This window comes from Lichenostomus cassidix, chromosome 20 (genome assembly GCF_008360975.1).
Source record: "Lichenostomus cassidix isolate B80296 chromosome 20, HeHo_3.0, whole genome shotgun sequence".
In the NCBI taxonomy this organism is placed as follows: Eukaryota; Metazoa; Chordata; class Aves; order Passeriformes; family Meliphagidae; genus Lichenostomus; species Lichenostomus cassidix.
The window spans coordinates 11,244,656-11,263,840 of record NC_139500.1 but is presented as its reverse complement, the minus strand read 5'-3'; the positions used below and the strand labels follow the sequence as shown (position 1 = coordinate 11,263,840).

At 41.9% G+C, this 19,185-nt stretch overlaps 1 protein-coding gene across 1 annotated transcript in view; it reads left to right on the top strand.

Moving 5' to 3' along the window:
- The window catches only part of PTPRT (protein tyrosine phosphatase receptor type T), a 416,079-nt gene that overhangs the window by 148,445 nt on the left and 248,449 nt on the right, over window positions 1–19,185 (top strand). The window contains exons 3-6 of the mRNA XM_085079316.1: window positions 4,332–4,603; window positions 8,762–8,843; window positions 11,888–12,003; window positions 14,789–14,963. Of these exons, the coding sequence (XP_084935442.1) occupies window positions 4,332–4,603; window positions 8,762–8,843; window positions 11,888–12,003; window positions 14,789–14,963 (645 nt within the window). The remainder of the gene's footprint in view (window positions 1–4,331; window positions 4,604–8,761; window positions 8,844–11,887; window positions 12,004–14,788; window positions 14,964–19,185) is intronic.

Here is a 19,185-nt window from a genome sequence, read left to right as displayed (position 1 = left end):
CCTATAAGGAGGTTATCAGCAATACCAAACTAGTTTGTACTGCAGCAGCTGCCTGGAGGATGAGAGACAAAGGATCTAACAGGAAATGAGAGGTTTTGAACTGAATAAAAGGGGAAAAAAAGATGAGGGCAGTCAGGCAACGGAACAGGTTTTCCAGAGGGGATGGCCAATGCTCCTGGGAGCTGGGGAAGCTCAGTGCTGAGCTCAGGGCTGATCCTGCTTTGAGCAGGGGTTGGCTTGAGGCTCCTTCAGCCCACATTATCCTGTGCTGCTTTGTTCTGCCTTCCCAAGGACAGGTGTCACACTCACTTTCTCAGTTGTTCTTTGGCAGTAAACACAACTGTGGCTAAAGCCATGCTGCTGCACCTGCTGGAAAAGCCCTTTCTGTGTGCTGGGAAGCAGTTTGCTCTTTAAAACAACACCCTGTACCTGAGTTTGGTTTTCAGGGTTTTTCGAAGCCTCATTTTGCAGCTGAGCATTCTGACAGCTTTCTTTTCAAGCCTTTAATGGCTGCTGTAATTTGACTTTTGAAGCAGCACAGCTCTTCAAAGGCAGCAGTGAGCCAACACCAGCCCAGGTCTGCCGGAGGATTTGCAGTGCCTCATTCCTTCAGCTGTCATTTGTCAGAACACACTCGTGTAATCCTAATGAACAACGTGCAAAGCCATTAAAAACTCAATTACAGCTTTCTCTTCGCTGCAGACGTGCGAAAAGGCAAACAGAAAGTGCTGATGTGTAAACACAATAGCCACCATCTGCTCCAGAGCAGCTCTGGGCTCCAGAAAGAGGAGCTCTGTTGCAGATGCATCAATAATAGGACGCTTATCAAGGCATCATTATCCACCAAGCAGGGGAAAAATTGAAATTTATGGCCAGCTAGAGAGCACTTCGTGGTTTAATTCCCCAATTTTCAGTGGTATGTTTAATAACTAGGAGAGAGTGGCGTTTTATGTTCCTGCCGTTGGAAAGGATCTTTGAAAATGAATTTATTTACTGCCTCCCCATCCTCCTTGCCTCTGACTGATCTGAGCATAACACATTCATTTTTACATCTTCAGGATAAAACCAGCAAGATATTAATTGATCTAACCTGTTGATCCAAGAACACCAAGTTTAATTGACCTTATATTCAATCTGCTTTAATGAGTATGTACTTCTCTGTCAAATAAACATAAAAAAGAACTTTTACCCAGCATAGATAAATTTTTTTTCTGCCAATATTCAGTTTTTTCTGTTTAGTGTAGACTTGGAAATTTGAACTTTCTGGAAGGAAGTAAACAAAACAACGAAAGGCAATGATATTTCTGACTCTTTTTATCCCCAGTTGGATATGCAACAGTCTAAATAAGAGTTACTCCAAGATGCCTTTTGTTTTATTCATATTCTTGCCTGGAGACATTCAGGAGGCTTTCAGTCATCTATTGATCAATAATTTCCATTTGTGACATGTTAATTCATTCCTTAGTCCTTTGTACAAGTGGAAAACGTGACAAGTGATTTGTTGGTGCCAGAGCAGATTGTTATCTCTTTTATTTGCACATGTAGGCTCATAAATTGAGAATAAGTCCCATCAGCTTCAACTCAGTGCTCAGCCTAAAGAAGGCTGTCAGACCCTGAGTCGCAATATGTCAATTTTTATTAAGGATAATGAGGGAAACCACATTTGTCTTTAAAAGGCTGGTGTGTTTTTTATTTATTTGCTCCTGGTGGGAGCTGTTTTCGTGATCTCTCACCTACCCCTGAGTGATGGGTTCTGCCCACACGAGTTCCATGGAGTTTTCAACTTTTCCACTGTGATAAAATATGAGGAATTTTCTAGACAAAGTTGTGTTTCTTACAGTATTTCCTCCTGTATCTACACACATTGCATTAAAAAAATCATGTGCTGTAGGTAGGAAGCAGTGAATAATTTATCCATGGCCATTGTTTGTAAGGCTATTTTTTAAGTAATTAGGACTAATCATTTTGCCAAGTGCATTTTGGTGGATGGGTATTCTTCTTGTTGGTGTTGTCAGTCGCTGGATTCAGGCTCCCCACTCTCCCCAGAATTGTCACAAGTTGCACAAAAGGCTGTTGTCACCACGAATAGCTTGTGATTCATTTTTTTGTGGGTGGCGAAAAATAAAATTGTAATTATTGCTTGGAACTTTTTATAAAAGCCCATTTTTTTTTCCCAGAGGAAAGCTCGTTATTTTTATATATGAATCTGTAAAAGTGAAATACTCCCTAACTTTTGCTGTCATTGAAACACTTACCTCCCCCAGTGCAGTTCTGGACTGTTTTGACTCTTCTCCTCTTCTCTTCTCTTCTCTTCTCTTCTCTTCTCTTCTCTTCTCTTCTCTTCTCTTCTCTTCTCTCAGGTCATAGAAACAGGACCCAAATTTCAATTTCTCAAAAGTTTAGTTTATGTGACTAGAATTTTAAGAAGAGTGTGTATAGGCTACGTGCTGAAGAAGGGGATTTTGTGTTGACTGATGTCAGAGTTACATCAGCAATGGACATTTGTCAGGATCCTAAGTTTTAGAGAGGAACCAGAAAGTTCAGATTCAGCTCTAACAGTTCCCAAAGTCCTTGCTGTGAATCTGGAATTTCTTGATTTGGGGCTTCCTTTTTTGGGGGTTTTTTTGGGTTTTTTTTTTTTTTGTTTGTTTGTTTTGCCTTCTTTTCCTATGAAGGGCAGCATTGCCAATGACCATCTTGCCCATAAATTTTCCCATTTCTTAGTAGAGCCTCTTCCTTTTCCTCAGCTGTGCTTGCATTGTGCTTGAATTTTCCAAGGTCTTTAGTGTGTGTAATTTTAAATTTTTTTTTTTTAAAAGATTGACTTCCTCTTGTCAATCCTTTACAAAATGCATATGTATCATATCAACACAGGGGGGAAAAAAACATGTTTGTGAGAGAAAGCTGCTTGTAGCTGTTATAAATACATAATAAATGAGTGTTCTCTGCACAGAATTGATCCAAAGGCTTGCCTGGCTCATCTGACTCACCTGCTGCAGCAGGGAAGAGGGAAAGTCAAGAGGTCAGAAGTGAGGCAGAGCTTTTCAAACTCAATCTTGTGTGAACTGCGAGAGGCCAGCAGACAAACACATTTGTAGCATGGCTTGGCAGCAGCAGCAGAGCCCTGGAGTGTCAAGAGGGTTGTGTTTGATTAAAAATTATCATGCCTGGCTGCTGGCATACAAATTTCCCCCTCCCCAGTGCCAGTGTTTTCTTCAGCCTGTTCTGAGTGAGTGTTTGCACCCACAGACAGGAGATCCTTTAGCCAGAATTGAATCAAATAACTCTCATCATGTTCTCCCTCATTGCTGACATTTGTCACCTTGATGCATCTGTGAGGAGATGAGTGGGGACACAATGTGCCATCAAATAACTGCGTGATGAACCCAACTGCGAGTTCAACATCGAGTGCCACGGGTAATATCATGCAGAGTTTAGGTTAACAAACCCATAAATTGCCTCAGTGTACATTTCCCTCCCTAAATTCAGCCTCCCCTTCCCTCCCACAAGAATTGTTGTCCTGTTTTGAATCATTATGAGGCAAGATGTTGCTGTTCTGTCAACAAGCCTCACTTGTTTGGGTGCTGAAAATTGGGGTTTTCTTAGCACAGCCATCAAAAGTTTCACATCCAGGGTTCACTGGTATGGGCTGCCATGGGAGGTGTTGGGGCCATGCAGGCAAACATCAGCTGAGAGTTTGGTCTGCTGGAGTTTTTGTGTTGAAACACAGAATTGTGATGGCAAGGACCTTTATAAATCATCCACCAAGTGCCATGCTCACCACTAAACCAAATTCTCGTCCACCACATGCACACTTTTCCTGAGCACTTCCAGGGATGGAGACTCCCCAGGCTGTTCCAGTGCTATGCAACACTTTCCATGAAGACATTTTTCCTGATATCCAGTCTAACCCTCCCCTGGTGCAACTTGAGGCTCTTTCCTCTCATCCTGTCCCTTGTTTTCTCATCCTGAATGCGCCTTTGGGGGACTGTATGCAGCAGGAGCACCTGCTTGTTGCTTGAAGTGGGAATGTGCTTTTGTTTAGAGTGACTGTGCGAGCACAAGGTGATAAAACAACACAGGCAAGGCAGTATTTTTATTTTGATTTGCAAGTTATTTAATTAAAGTGGTCCTAGCTGGCCCTGAATCTACCAGTGTAGATTTTAATATGCAATTTTAATATCTTTTCAGTGTGTTGGCATCAAACAGCTGGTTCCTTGAGGCACGTTTTGTTTTGTGGCTTGTGAGGGAATAGCTGACTATTTGAATGGAGCTGTTTATACCGAAAATCCAAGCAAACTCACTCTGTTCTCCTTCCCTTTGCTCTGCAGGCTCCTTCATGATGGTGAACAGCTCTGGGCGAGCGTCAGGGCAGAAAGCTCACCTGCTGCTGCCCACGCTGAAGGAAAATGACACTCACTGCATCGACTTCCACTACTACCTGGCCAGCAGGGATCGCTCCAGCCCTGGCTCCCTCAACGTCTACGTGAAGGTCAATGGTGGCCCCCAGGGCAACCCCATCTGGAATGTCTCAGGGGTGGTGACCGAGGGCTGGGTGAAGGCAGAGCTGGCCATCAGCACCTTCTGGCCACACTTTTACCAGGTAGGCCTTGGGGATGTTTTACTCTCTCTCCTCTGGACACCTGGTATTAGTTTGGAAAATGGACACTCACCTCCTTGGCTTTTTCCTCTCAGAGTGAATTCACCTATATCAACATCATGAAATATTTCTTCCCTCCTCATCTCTTTTCTTTACTTATTGCCAGGCCACAGAGTGATGGATGGGAGGCAATTATTGGCACGATCAACTCCTTATTGATGAAATTGCCACTTGTATTGGCACTTTCCATGGCACTGTGTAACTGCAAACACAACTGAGTTTCTGGATGTGTAGCTGTACTCTGCACAAATTTGCCTGGATTATTTTTGGCCCTTGGTTGGTTCCATAGGAAGGAATATTCTTTGACTTGACCTTGCATCTTGTGCCCATATGAGGGGTGTGAGGACATAAGGTATTAATGAATTCTTGTACCATGGTACACAAATACACATCAAATGTGTATTTTCTTCACCAGATCCTCAGTTCATCCTCTTTCTAGCACAGCTTTATTTATTATTAGAAGATTAATTTTTTAAACAAGGACAAAACTGAAGAATATAATGGCTACACTATTTTTTGGTTGTGTTAATTTTACACTTACTTGCTAGTTGTCCATTTCAAACTTCCTGTGGCAACTTTGCAGCCATTGCTTTAATTTGAATAAGATAATTTGCACACAATAAACTCACACACTTCTTGTTACATGTTAAAGGAGTATTTTTCTCTTGTTTGATATTCAAGACATGGACCAAAAAAAACTCTGTGAAGTAATTGCATCCTAAACCTTGCAGGAGATTTGATGTCCATGTGATACTAACAAAAGACATGAGTGAGATAGGGATCAGGGCAGAATGAGCTGTGAAAAGGCAGCAAATAGGCTGTGTATAAAAAACAGCAGGTAGAAAAGCCTCTCTTTTTTTTGCTTCTAATAACTGAGTGGGAGGTCTGTAATATCTGAGCTGAAGGAGGATGCTTTAATGTTGTGCCTCTGAAAGAGCTGTGGATGCCAGCAGAACCCACAGAGCGCACCAGGCTGGTGAGAAGGAAGGATAAAGAGATGCAAATGTGTGGAAAGTGGTGTTTTAAGGGCAGTGCTCAACTTGTGGCTGTTCTGGAGGCACACTGAAGTGCTCCTGCTGCATTCACAGTAACAGCAGCCTGGGCATGAAGCAGAATTTGCTTCTTAGTAGGTGCTCCACAGAGATAACAGAAATGATCTTTCACCCAGAAAATCAGTGCTTGAAAAACCTGGGAAAGGCAGTCTGATCTCGCACTAAGAGGGATCCTGCTCTCAAATATATCAATAGGAGACTTCCTGAGCCTCACTTAGGTCTTTTACAAGTACTTTAGCAGGTCAAGTTTGCTTTTCCTGAGCAAAAAAAAAAAAATCCTTTAAATCAAACAAGAATTTTCCACTGAAGCACAAAAATGAATGGATTGGAAGGCAGAAGTACTTGCTCAGGAGTAGTTCCTTCCTAGAAAATGCCAGGAGCTTCTTTTTTACATTTTGTTGGGTGAGAGTGATGTTTCTTTCAGGTCATAGTTGTATTTTTGTTCCTTAAGGCTATTAAGGGCGGCTTTTTAAATTTGAGATCTGTCCTAGTATAGTGGGGGTCTAGTAATCTGATTTATCTGATTTTACAAACTATCTTGTTGATGGTCTGCAGTCCTGTGAGTTTCTACCTTTAAACAAGGTTTAAAAAGAAAAGAAAAAAAACCCAAACAACTATTGGAGTGTTATTTAATAAAATCCTAGGATGGTTTGGGTTGGAAGGATCCCCAAATATCATCTCATCCCACCCCCTTCCACTACCCCACACCTTCCACTACCCCAGGTTGCTCCAAGCCCTGTCCAGCCTGGCCTTGGACACTGCCAGGGATCCAGGGGCAGCCACAGCTTCTCTGGGCACCCTGTGCCAGGGCCTGCCCACCCTCCATTTGTCATTTATGCCCCAGCTTTAAATCAAAATTGCATTCCTGGAGTACACAAGAGGCCTGGCTGACAACATGTTCTGTATTTTGAAAAGAATAGGTAAATCCAATATTTTTCCTAAATATTGAAATCTGCATCAGGCAAAATGTCAATTATCCTCCTAATGCACAGAAACCACACCATCCTGGATAGTGATGTGCATCAAAAATTCAGTCAGACAAAAAAACCCCTGCAGCTCTCTGCCCTGGTGTGAAGTTTTGTCAAATACTTTGAGGTTGGAGATGTGGCTCCAAAGCTGGTATCCAAATTAGTTGCCAGAGGTCACTTTTGAGGTCTGGCAGCTCTGTTCAAGGGTCACAGGAGTCATCTGGCTGCAAAAGCATTTTGCTGAGGTGGAAAGGTGGGGAGATTTATCATGTCTACCCTGCAGTCACTTGTACTTGGATTCTCAGCCTGCAAATGTTTTTCAGTGTAGCGAGAAAAAGCTCTAATGGCTCCTGGAGAAAGGTAGTACATGTAATCTTGAATTACTGCTTGCCATGAGGATGAACTCAGTCCCAGAATGCACCAAGGGCAGCTCTAGAGTCTGCCAGGAAGGTGTTTTTGTGATGTATAGCAAGGAATGTTATTGATCCACGCCTGGAGAGAAGTGTTGTAGCACAACAGATGAGCTGAGCCACGCTGCTAACACAGACATCACTGCTAAATCACAGCCCTGCCATGGGGCTTGGCTGGTGGGCAGGAAACATGGAGTGATTCTGTGTTTGCAGCTCTCAGGAGCGTTTAAGAATGTTTTCTTAAGAGCAAAGCTTTGTGTTTTGTCATCTATATTAGTTTTTGAGGAGTTTTGTAAATGCAAAGTGTTGTTGAATGCCTGTCTCAACCAGGAGGCTGAATTTCCTACAGAATTTAAAAGGGCATGAGCAATATCAAGTGTGAGGTTTACAGAAATGGGCTCCATGATATTTATTCCTGCCTTGTCCTCATGCTGGGTGTCAATTCCCTGTTTTCAGGAAAGCCTGGGAGCTTCCATGCTTCTCACTTTGATAGGGATAAGATGCTTAGGAACACAAATAGACAGTAATGTGGAATTTTGAATTGGGAAATGGCAAGAATATCCGAGTGTAAAGCAGAATAGAGAATAAAATAGTCAAACAATATTGCCTGAATTGAGAGTATTCCTCTACTCAATGGATTCTGCAGCAGTGTACATGGATTTTTCAGAGGCTGACACAGCTGGTACTGGATTAACTTACATTGTGCTGTGTTAAAACCCCTGCACATGCTGGTAATTAACCCAAGACAATTCTCCATGTATTGGTGCTTATTTTGCCACCCACTCATAGCTGATGCCAGTGCTTCAGAGAACATTTTAAGTTCTTGGCTTTCAGGAAATTGAGAACTACTTTGTTGTGGCCTATGACTTCTCACAAATGTGAAACTAAAATAAGATTCTGTAGCTGTAATGTTGCACTTGAATTCAAGTCTGAAGGGAGTTGCAGCAGAGCCTTGCATGACCTCCCCAGTAAATGCAATTTTTATCATGAATGATATTTAATTGCTAAAGTAATTATAATTTCCATACTAAAGAATCCTATTCTATACACTTATTTTATAGAGTCTCTAAAAAGCCTATCAAGGACCTTGATAACACAAAACACTTTTTGATGGTTTTTGGATTATTTTATCTTCCAGTGTCTTGCTTCTTCCTAGTGCTCCTTGGGCAGCCTAATTGTTGTCCAATCTCCTCTGGAGGAGAATTTTGCTTCTGCATATTTTTAGATCTTAGAAAGTCATGGACACATGACTAGAAACAATGTTCTGGCAGCCCAAAGGCAAGGAAAAATTAACAACAGGAACTCTGTAGTTAGGAAGAACATTTTTGGTCTATATTTATCAAGGGCAGCATTTGGTCAGTTGATCCTTTTACTTATTAAATCTGCTGATGAAGGAGTTAAAGAAGAGGCTGCACAGTGACAGACTGGGAATGCCAGCTTTTGTTTAGAATGAAAAGAACTGTTGAAAACTGGTTTGAAATCATTAACTCTGTGTTCTAGTAGTGAATTTCAGAAGTTACAAATGGCTGGAATACTTTCTTCCATGGAACAAATAGCTTCACCAGAATGCTGCTCTGATGCAGTAGCTGTGCTGCTTGAACATGTTAATTAACTCTGAAATTATTAATGTGAATGTTCTTCTTCAGAACTGCTTTTTCTTTTGCATTTCAGGTGATATTTGAATCTGTCTCCCTGAAAGGACATCCTGGGTACATAGCTGTGGATGAAGTCAGAGTTCTCGCCCATCCCTGCAGTGAGCACTCTTTATTTTTCTGACCCTCCCAGGGTGTTATATGCCACAGTTTGCAGTCTAAAGGAGTGATTTACCCAGCTGGGGCAGCACTAAAATGTCTTGTGTCCCTCCAAGACCCCTAAGGACTGCCAGCCTTGCATAATTACCTAACTTTGTTGTGCAAAAGGCAAAGCTGCTCTCAGTTTATAGCTAGTGGAATTGTCTCTTCCCTTCTTGTTAACAAACTGATGGTTTTATTATTTTTAATCTTCTTGCTGTTGAAAACAATCTTAAAAGCTTCTCGTAATGACCTGTGTGGTTAAGTTCTGAAAAGAACAACCAAACAAATAGTTTCAGTGTTTCCTTGGTAGGACACACATCCCAAAGGTCTCAGAGCAGGTTAGATCCACTAGAATGTCTGTGAAGAGATTAAAAATGAATCTGATTCAGACACTGCACTTCCACAGGAATAGAAACTAGTGCAGGTTAATTACACTGTTCCAAAATGTTAGTGCTGCGTCTCTTGTGTTGCAGCTGTAACAATATATTGAGATTTATTTACTTTTTTCATGTTTAAAGAAGTACTGAGCCTCAGTCTTCCACTCTGACCTTGTTTGGTTCCTTTGCACACCTACAGTGAGGCTTGAGGTCTCTGTATATTTTATGGATGTAATGTACAGCTTCTTGTAAAGATTCTTTTTGACAGCCCCTCTTCCTGGCTCATGGTTTGAGTAAGTCAGTGGCAGCTGCTCACAAAATAAAAAATGATGGATCATATGGATGAAGTGAAATCAGCAGTTTTTGCTGCGATCAGGATGTCAAAGAACATCTGCCATTCAATGTGACAGACATGGTCGTGCTCAAGTTGAACAGGACATTTCTGATAACTGCAGTGTGGTTAATTGCTGCTTAAGTAAATTATGTTTGTATTTACCATGTGCTCATTGCTCAGGCCTTTGGGTGCATTTACTTCATTAAGAACTGTTCACAGTCTGTATTAACCAGATGTTGCTGATAACTGGCAGCATCCAGACAAATCCCCAAATGGTCTGTGCCTTCCACAGCATTTTGGGTGATCTCTGGTCCTTTTACTGGGAAAGAGACCACTAAACAAGCCATGGGGCAAAGCATCAGCAAGAAAATTATGGAATTTAGAGCAGTTAGGCAGGATGCTGTGTTATATCCTTATTTAATTATGTAAACCAATTTTGAACCAATTTCTTCAAGTATACATAGGTTTTTCTTCAAATTGAAGTGCATTCTTGGTGACTCAACACCAAAATGATTCAAAGAGGATTGGTTGGTTTGGCTTTTTTAAAATCTGTTTGCAACCCCCAGCACACAGAGCTCGTTACAAGCTGCAAGTTCTCTGCAGTCTCTGCAAATGCTTCTCCTGTCTGGTTCCTTGTTGCTTTTGCTGTTCAGCAGTGACAGTCACCAGGCTAAATGTCACCCACGTGTCCCTTTTCCCTGTGTAGGCTTTGCCCCTCAGATTCACTTTACAATTGTTATAAATCAAAACACAGGGACCACAAAGCTCTGAGTGACCCTGGAGGTTACTTAAATCATTGGTCTTATTTCTTCATTTCTGCTTTACCTTCACAGATGACAGCAGAGCAGACAAACCAAAGTCAGCAAAAACAGTGAAATGCCCCTAATGACACAGCAATACAGAAAAATAAATATCTTGCTGGTGTTGGCTTTTTTTTTTTCCCCTTTGTCCCGAGCAGCAATACACTGGAATATCCATTTTCCTTATTCTAAAAGCTCATTGAATCAAAATGAGTCTTTGCCATCACAGGACAGCCCATGCTCCAGAAGCTGGGCAGGATTTTGGGATTGGTGGGACTCTACACATTTGTATTTGGAGCTGACTTAGCTGCCTACTGCACACTGCAGGCAGAAATATTAGAATTCTCCTGAAACACCATGTAGAACATTCTGACTTTCACCTGGAGGAAGTTTTCCAGTAAACCTCAATGCAAATTCCTGCTGCCCAGAAAGCAGGATGGTACAGGGTCAGTGTCCTTCAGGAACTGACAGCAAATTGTGTTGGATGGGACACAGGAGCAGATAAAAACCTTTGCCATGGTGTGTGGACATGTGTTCTCTGCTCATGTGTCAAATACTTGAACATCAGCTTTCAGCCATGCACAGCCACAGATGCCCACAGCTCTGCTTGATTCCAGTAGGAGAGGTTATAATGTCCTCTGAAATGATGTATTTCAGTGTCTAATCATACTAGAATATGTAAAGATGATGCTGAAAAAATTGGCTTTTTTAGGCATAAGTTTGTTCAGTGTATCCTAGTGAAACTTTTCAACTAGTGCACAAACGTCTCTCTGAAACGCTGCAAGAAATGAGTTCACTTAAAGGTGATCCATTCACTATTGTAAACTTGTTTATACTTTTCTAAGTTAAATAGAGACCTAAATGAGTCTGTTTTTTAATCAAAAATATAATCCTCTGATGTAGCAAAAAAAAAAGCAATGTCTGCATTTTTAATATCACTGGTTTAATTTTGGACGAATGCTGAATTTAGTGTCAGCAAAACACTGATATCAGTGATCTTAAACTAAACCAGTGATACAATACTGACAGTTATAAGAATATTTCATTTCATATCTGATTTGATATTAATGATGCATTATCCTAAAGGTCTAGGATGTATTTGATAGTCAATAAAAGAAAAAGAATAAAAGACCCCTGTGAAAATGTGGTTTGGGTCAGTCATGCTTGACAAGCACAAAAGCATTTGACTTTTTTTGACCTTTTTAGAAACACAGTTTTCTGAAGAAAAGAGATTGCTCAATTACTCCTCATAGTAAGCAATAAGAAATTGTGCTGGTGCCCATGAACTCGTGATTTGATCCAAGTCTGTGTTTCCAGATGTGCTAAGATCCCTGAGGCCACCCTTCCCCACGTCTTCCTGCAGGGAAGAGCTAAACACTGAATTAGAATTTTATTTTGCCCCAAGGCTCTGCTTAGTGTTTCCCTCTGGGTGGGCGCAGCAAAGTGAGCTCCTACCTTGCTCTACCCTTGCAATCCTTTGCCTCTTTTGTCAGGAAAAGCCCCCCATTTCCTGCGGCTGCAGAACGTGGAGGTGAACGTGGGGCAGAACGCGACATTCCAGTGCATCGCTGGGGGAAAGTGGTCACAGCACGACAAGCTCTGGCTCCAGGTAAATTAACCTTGCTGGTTTTTGGTGTCCAGTTTGGGTTTTGTTTGCTTTTGCAAGTGAAATAAATAGATAAAGGCTGGTGGTCTTTAATAGTGAAATGAATAGATAAAGGCTGGATCATCAAGATCCTTTGAAGAACTGGCTTAAATAATTTCTAGGTGAGAGTTTGAGGTGACAAAGATTGGAATTAGGATACAGAAAATGGAAAAAGTGGCCAGTGAGAGCAAAATTCTGGTTTCAAATAAATGCCAGTGGACCTGTAAACACTCAGCCATAAAGCAGAAGGGAGAGGAAGTGGAACAGCTCTCTTCTGCTTTGCTGTGCCATCTGCCTTCCTGTCATCCTCCAAAATGCTGTCAGCCCAGAGTCAGTCACAGTTGTTAAGAAGGAAATCTCGAAGGTATGAGATTCTGTATTTGGCTAGTTAAAACAGGCAAAACCAATTTGTACCCAGTTCTTCTTGCTCCCGGTTTCCCTTGACTGCCTTGACAGCAGTTTTGGTCTTGTTCCTTTTAGTCATTCACTAACAGCCCAAAGCGTTCCCTCTCTGGATGTCTTTATTTTCAGCCTCCTTACTGGACTCAGCTGGGTCCTGCCCTTCAGGTGGGTGCAGCAAAAACCTGGAGAATTCATTTTCAGTGTTAGAGTGAGAAATGGAACAGACATCAACCCCACCATCACCATGTGGAGCGAGTCTTGCCCAGTGAAGGACAAAATTATTTCTCCTGCCCTTGAATTTCTCTGCTGTTTGGACTCCCAGCATTAACTTTCCAGAAGCTTTTAAAATTATTGAGTTCTTAAATGTTTAACTCCCAAACCTGTCAAGAGGATTCTTGTCACATGTAGGTAGGACCAACATGAACTTAGAATTTTTGTTTTCAGCTCAGACTGATGTGACTGAGGCTTTGATCACACCACATTGTAATATTTGAGGCAGACAGGAAGGGCCTTTGTAATCAGATAATTACCAGATTTCATCACATTTTAGAATTGACTTCAGACATTTTAATAAATTTTAAAAATAGCATTTTTAAATTTGGTTTAAATCAAGGAGCTTGTTTATGTAATCATAAAAATTAAAGTTAGTATTAGGAAAAAGGCTTAAGTTGGTGAGAAATGTAGTGGGCATTATATAAAAATGATTTTACATTCAGTAACTATGCTCTCATCATGGCCATTCTCCTAAAATTAGGAGAATTTAGGCCATTCTCCTAAAAATTTTTAATTTAAATTTATTTACCTATGGTGTACTGCTAGCATCCACTGAGAGATATTTTTGCCTTTTTCTATCCTTTTGGAGTTCTTTCATTGAAATCTTTCCACAGTTACAATTAGATGTGTATAAAAACAATTCTGACCTGCAGCAGTTTGAGCCCTTCCCTCTGAGAAGCAGAGTTTGGGGAGGAAATAATTACTATTGTCGTTGTAAACCTGTTTTCTGTTCTCCAAAACTGCAACATTTAATGAAAATAGCCTCAGAAACACCCCTAAAAGCTGTTTACTGAAAACTGGCAAAACAGTAATGTGCTTTGCTTTGAAATTCCTAATAAACCAGACAAATGGGCAAGTTGAGGTGTTTATGCTGTGGAAAAGAATTTCTGGCTAATTCTCCGTCTGTCCCTTTTCCAGTTGGAAAAATGTGGTCTGGCATTGGTAGAGAGGTTTATTGGGGAATGCTGGATGTACAAGGATGTCTGCTCATCCAAGCAATTTATTTAAATTGGCCCAGAATCAAAGTTTTGCATCTGAAAAGGCCAAATTTACAGAATCTGTTCGTTTGTAGTGTTTTCCCAGGTGAACACAAGCCTTTCAGCTGTTGTGTTTTCACATCCAAGCTGAGCCTCTAATTGCACTGTGTGGAATTGCAGTCAGAGCTGCCACTCTGCAGCCTCTGCAGGAGCTAATCTTAGAGTCAGAGAATATCCTGAGCTGGAAGGACCCACAGGATCATCAGCCCAGCTCCTGTCCCTGCCCAAACACCTCAACATCCCTGTGCATCCCTGGCAGTGCTGTCCAAACACTCCTGGAGCTCTGGCAGCCTCAGGCTGTGCCCATTGCCTGGGCAGCCTGGGCAGTGCCAGCACCCTCTGGGGGAAGAACCTTTCCTGATCTCCAGCCTAAATCCCCCCTGGCAGAGCTCCAGCCGTTCCCTTTGGTTTGGTCCCTGGTCACAGGATTTGGAGCTGTCCCTGGTGAGGAAGCTGCAGACCATGCTCTGACCTCAGTCTCCTCTTTGCCAGCCTGACCAAGCCAAGTGTCCTCAGCTGCCCCTCATGGCTTCTCCTCTAGACCCCTAACCATTTTTGTATCCCTAGAACACATCAAAAACACAAATAGATTTCAAATACTAAATAAAAGTGCAAACTTAAATAGATCATAAAACCCAGGTTTGCGTTGGAAGGGACCTTAAAGCCCATCCAGTGTCATCCCCTGCCATGGCAGGGACACCTTCCACTGTCCCAGGTTGCTCCAAGCCCTGTCCAGCCTGGCCTTGGACACTGCCAGGGATCCAGGGGCAGCCACAGCTTCTCTGGGCACTCTGTGCCAGGGCCTGCCCACCCTCACCTATGCAGAATATTTAGGGCCCAGCTCCCACAGCCCTGTGGATTTCCCAAGGGAATGGCAGAGCTCTTCTCTTGAAAAGCTGTGCTTGTACAAAATCTCTCAGCAGCGTGAGAAAAGCTCTGCCTGACATTAAGCGCCACAAGCAATGCACTACACATGGATGCACAAATGCACAACCTGCATTTCTTCCTCACTGCATTATCCTTCTGTGCCCCTGCAGCAGTGGAATGGAAGGGACACAGCCCTGATGGTCACTCGAGTGGTCAACCACCGGCGTTTCTCGGCCACGGTCAGCGTGGCTGACACGTCCCAGCGCAGCATCAGCAAGTACCGCTGTGTCATCCGCTCTGACGGCGGCTCCGGGGTCTCCAACTATGCCGAGTTGATTGTCAAAGGTAGGTTCATTAAGCCAGCAAATTGATGCTAGAGGGGGGATTCCTCCCCGAGGACAACTGGGTGTAAAAAGTGGCATTCTGTTGGGCCTTTTCATTCATGTTAAAATAAGAAAAAAGGGTAAAAATGACAGGACTTTAAGTTGGTGTTTTGAATATTTGAATTTAAAGTTTGGACACAGCCCTCTTTGTAATCTTTTGTAGAAGAGCATGGTGGCTGTAGAGGTTTTACTGTAGTCAGCTGGAAAGTTTGGCTGTCAGTCAGCTTCACCTGCTTCCCTTTGCAGTTTTTTATCAGGCCAAAATAATCTTGTGAAGGAGCATTGCATGTCAGGAGAGACTGTTCAGGGCTGCTGGCAGTAACTGCTGGGATTGATTCTGCTGACAGCCTGAAGTCCAGAGTGGAAGCAGCAGCAGTTCTTGAAGGGTGTTTGGATTTTAGCCACGTTAATTACCATGATTCAAGGGCTGAATCCCCTGATGTGTCCTAGGTGTGTCTTAATCTCACCTTCACGAGGCATGTGGTGAAGTGCTGTTCACTCTGCTGGGTTTTTATGGATGTATTTTTGAGACTTACCTGGAGCTGCAGCACAGGAGTGCTCACTGAATGGTGGTGAGCTCAGAAGGTGGCTCCTGAGGTGCTCTGTGCCTGGGGTGAGAGGAATTTGAAGTCTGGGTCTGCTCATTGGGTATAATTTTATTGATCTAAGTGTTTCATTTTTTTTTAATGGAGGGCAGCTGTAGAAATGAGATCAAGTTGTCCCCTGTGCTACTTTGTGCCAAGTGATTCTGTCATTTGGTGGTCAGATGCCTTTATATTGCCTTGGAGTGCTGTGTGGTGCAGATGTTCAGATGACACAGATCATGAGGAGAATGATTGTGTTGGACGCCAAGAGCGTTTAATTCCCACTCGGTGATCTTGTATCTTGTTCAAATCTGGAGGAATTAATTCATGGTTAAAAGGGAATTGAGCTGCCAGGAGTGGCACACCTAGGGTTGTATCACAGCTAAAGGGAGGGAAGGCAGCATTGCAGAGCAACCAGGTATCAGAGCATTCCAGGCTGAGCTAGGTGCCTGGCACTTTGGAAAAAAATGGAAGACTAAATTAAAAGCATGAATGGTTGGATGTCCACCAGGAGACATGTTGATGGATTCATTGCTGGATTGCTCAGGCAGATGCACCTACCTGGAAGGAACTTTAGGGGAATAATGTGAGAAGGTCCAGTCCTGCTCCTCATCCCTGACTAGGATGCAGGTGAGGTTAAGTGGCTCATTTGAGGTTACTTTGATGCCACCCTGTGACACGCTGGGACTTCCAACCAGCCTGATGAATTTTAGTGTGAATAATAGCAAGTTTGTAATGCATGTGCACAGGCTGAAATGAAATTAATTTGGAATAGTTTAATTCGGAAGAGATGTTTATTGAATTGTAATAATGTACTTGAGCATACATTCAATTAGTCTGTAATTGAAGTTTTGCTCGATTGATAGTCCTGTTCCTAAACCTACTAAATCCAAGCTAATTCTCTTTCTCGCCTGCTTTCTCTTGATCAGAGGAACATAAAATCACAGGGTGTTCCTTCAGCAAAGGTTAAGATTTTAAAGTGTGTCTTTGTATTTTTTTAATTGAAAGATCCGTTTACTTCCCTGTGCATAAGAAAGTTTATAGGAGTACTTCGAATAGAAAGTCGTTTACGTTTCTTAGTACTGAATGAAAAGAATTTGGTGGATATCAAAATAGAGGGTTTACTTTGAAATGGACATACTTTTGTACCCTAAATTGCACAGTAAATTCTTATTTCAGCAAATGGAATGGTCAGTGAAATTAAACCCACACCACCTTGCTTGTCTGCGGACATCTTTCCCAAGAACAATGCATTATTGTGAAGTAATTACTGTCGATATTACACAAAAGATAAGTTCCAAATATTACATAAGTTCCAAATTATTACAGTGTGGTTAGTGGCAGGAGGAACATTTGTATTCCTGTGCAAATGCTGTTCTCTAGACAGCTATTTGCTGTATGTGCTAATGCTTCTCCGTCTCCTGCCTTGTATAAATGACAATACATTTATTCTTCTCTTTGCACTCTCCAATCACAATACCAGGCCAGAAAAACCTGTCATTTCCATCTGCACCCCTTGCCAGCCTTTGGTGTTCCACTGGAAATAGCTCTTCTCTATTTCTTATCTCTCACTGTTGCACACATAGTAATTTAATACAATTTTGTACAGGGCAGTTTGAAAAAAGACAACCCAGAGATTCTCTCTCTTGCTACACTGCTCACACCTGAGTGGAACATTTCTTGCCTGTAATTTTCTTGTAAGTAAAAGCTGTGTGGCAGTTACTTGTGTTCTGAGCAAAATGCAGGCTTTGCTTGTGTAAAGATTGTTTAAATACTGCAGAAATTGGCTCGAATCTTATCATTCAAGGTCTGTATTAATGCTGGTGTCCTTCCAGGACACTTGTCACATTTAAACTCCTTGGGGGTCCATGGAGGACTGTTTCTAGTTAGTTTTTTTCCCTGGTCCCTTTCAGATATCCTGGATGCCCAAATTAATTACTTAATATATGATGGGAGTCTGTACAGAGTTGATAAAGAGGGTAATATTCCAGCACCTATGAGACAGTTTTCCTGAGATTTGAGTCTCTCAAAATTATTTTGCTGCTACTTGTTGCTACCTTAAAATCCTTTCAAGGCTCCTGGCATTTTCTTAGGGTCTGTTCTGCTACTTTAGGGGTGGGAGGAGCCTGCTGAGCCTCAACACAGCCTCTCTACAGACCTCTAAGGGTATGTTCTAGTTCTCCTCACTTTTGTCTTAGTTGATTTTCAAAGCGTTTGGTTGAAAAAATAACCTGTCTCTTGTCTGAGTGGCTTTCTGTCATCCCTGTGATATTTGGGACAGCTGGCTTTTATCAGGCTTCTCTCAGTCACATGAGGAACTGATGCCTTGAGTGACACCAGAGGGAGAGGTGGGCTCTTTGTCAGAGCTGTTTACTCTTCTCTCTCTGGGTCTTTTCTTATATGATGCTTGTCACTGTAATTCCACCATCTGTTCATTAACTCACCAGGTACACCCTGAAAATGTGAGTGATCTGAGTCTCTTCCTAAAAGCAGGCACTTGAATTTACAAAAAAACCCCAAAAAGCACAACAAAACAAAACCCAAACCACAAAACAAAGGAAAACAACATAGACACAAACACTAAACGATAAACTGAATCAAAAAAGCCCTGTCAGGTTGGTGGAGTTGAGATACTCAAGTGTGAAAATCATGATAAATAATTAGCTATTTATAATAAGCTCTTGTATGGAAGCCTCTTCAGTATGAAATACACTGTGAAAATGCTAAATTTACAGTTCTAAGACAGACTCATGAAGGAAAAGCTCTACAGGTACTTTGTCTGTCTCAGTATTTATTACTGGAGTTGGGACCAGAATAGTTTCAGTTAATTATTCAGCCCCAGGATGTTCTATTAGGAGAAAGAACTTTCTGGAGTTTAAAAGTAATACAAAATGAGAATATCTCTGTTCTACAGCTGAGCTGATCTTGTGCTGGAGCTGGTTCTAGAAATGTCACATCAGCCTCTTCACTGATTTCCTCAAGTACAAGCAGTGCAGTGTGTGGAATGTATGGGATCCATATGTGTGTAACACAGGCTCTGGAATGTGTTCCTGGCATGAAAACATAATTGTCTTCCATGTCATTATATAGGATACTCACCAACTCCATAGTTTTTACATCCTGTAAAGCCATTATAAGGAGATGTGATGAATATGAAAAAGACTCTTCTAAGCTTTGTGTATTGGTTTGTTGTTTTTTTTGTTTTATTTTGTTTTAATGTTTTCATGCCTGATGCACAGACAGTTCCATACCCTGGGTTATTCATGCCAAATGTGCTCATTAAAACTGGTGCAACATCCTTGCCCTCATGGGGTAATATAACTTCTGCTGGTGATGCTCAGGTCCCCATACTTCACCCAGGAGATTGGGGATGTTGATATGACAGGTAGATTCTGTATTGAACTGTCCTCTTTTGCCATCAGGATGGCTGGAAGATCACATCCCTTGTGTCCCTTAGAACCATTAAGGAGATAAACTCAGCTGTGCTATTTGTGTGGTCTAGATTTCACTGTTTAAAACTGTTTTCTCCTGCATGAATGCATTAATAAGTAGCTGGAAGGCATGAAAATTCCTATCTGAACTTATCAGGTTCATGCAGAA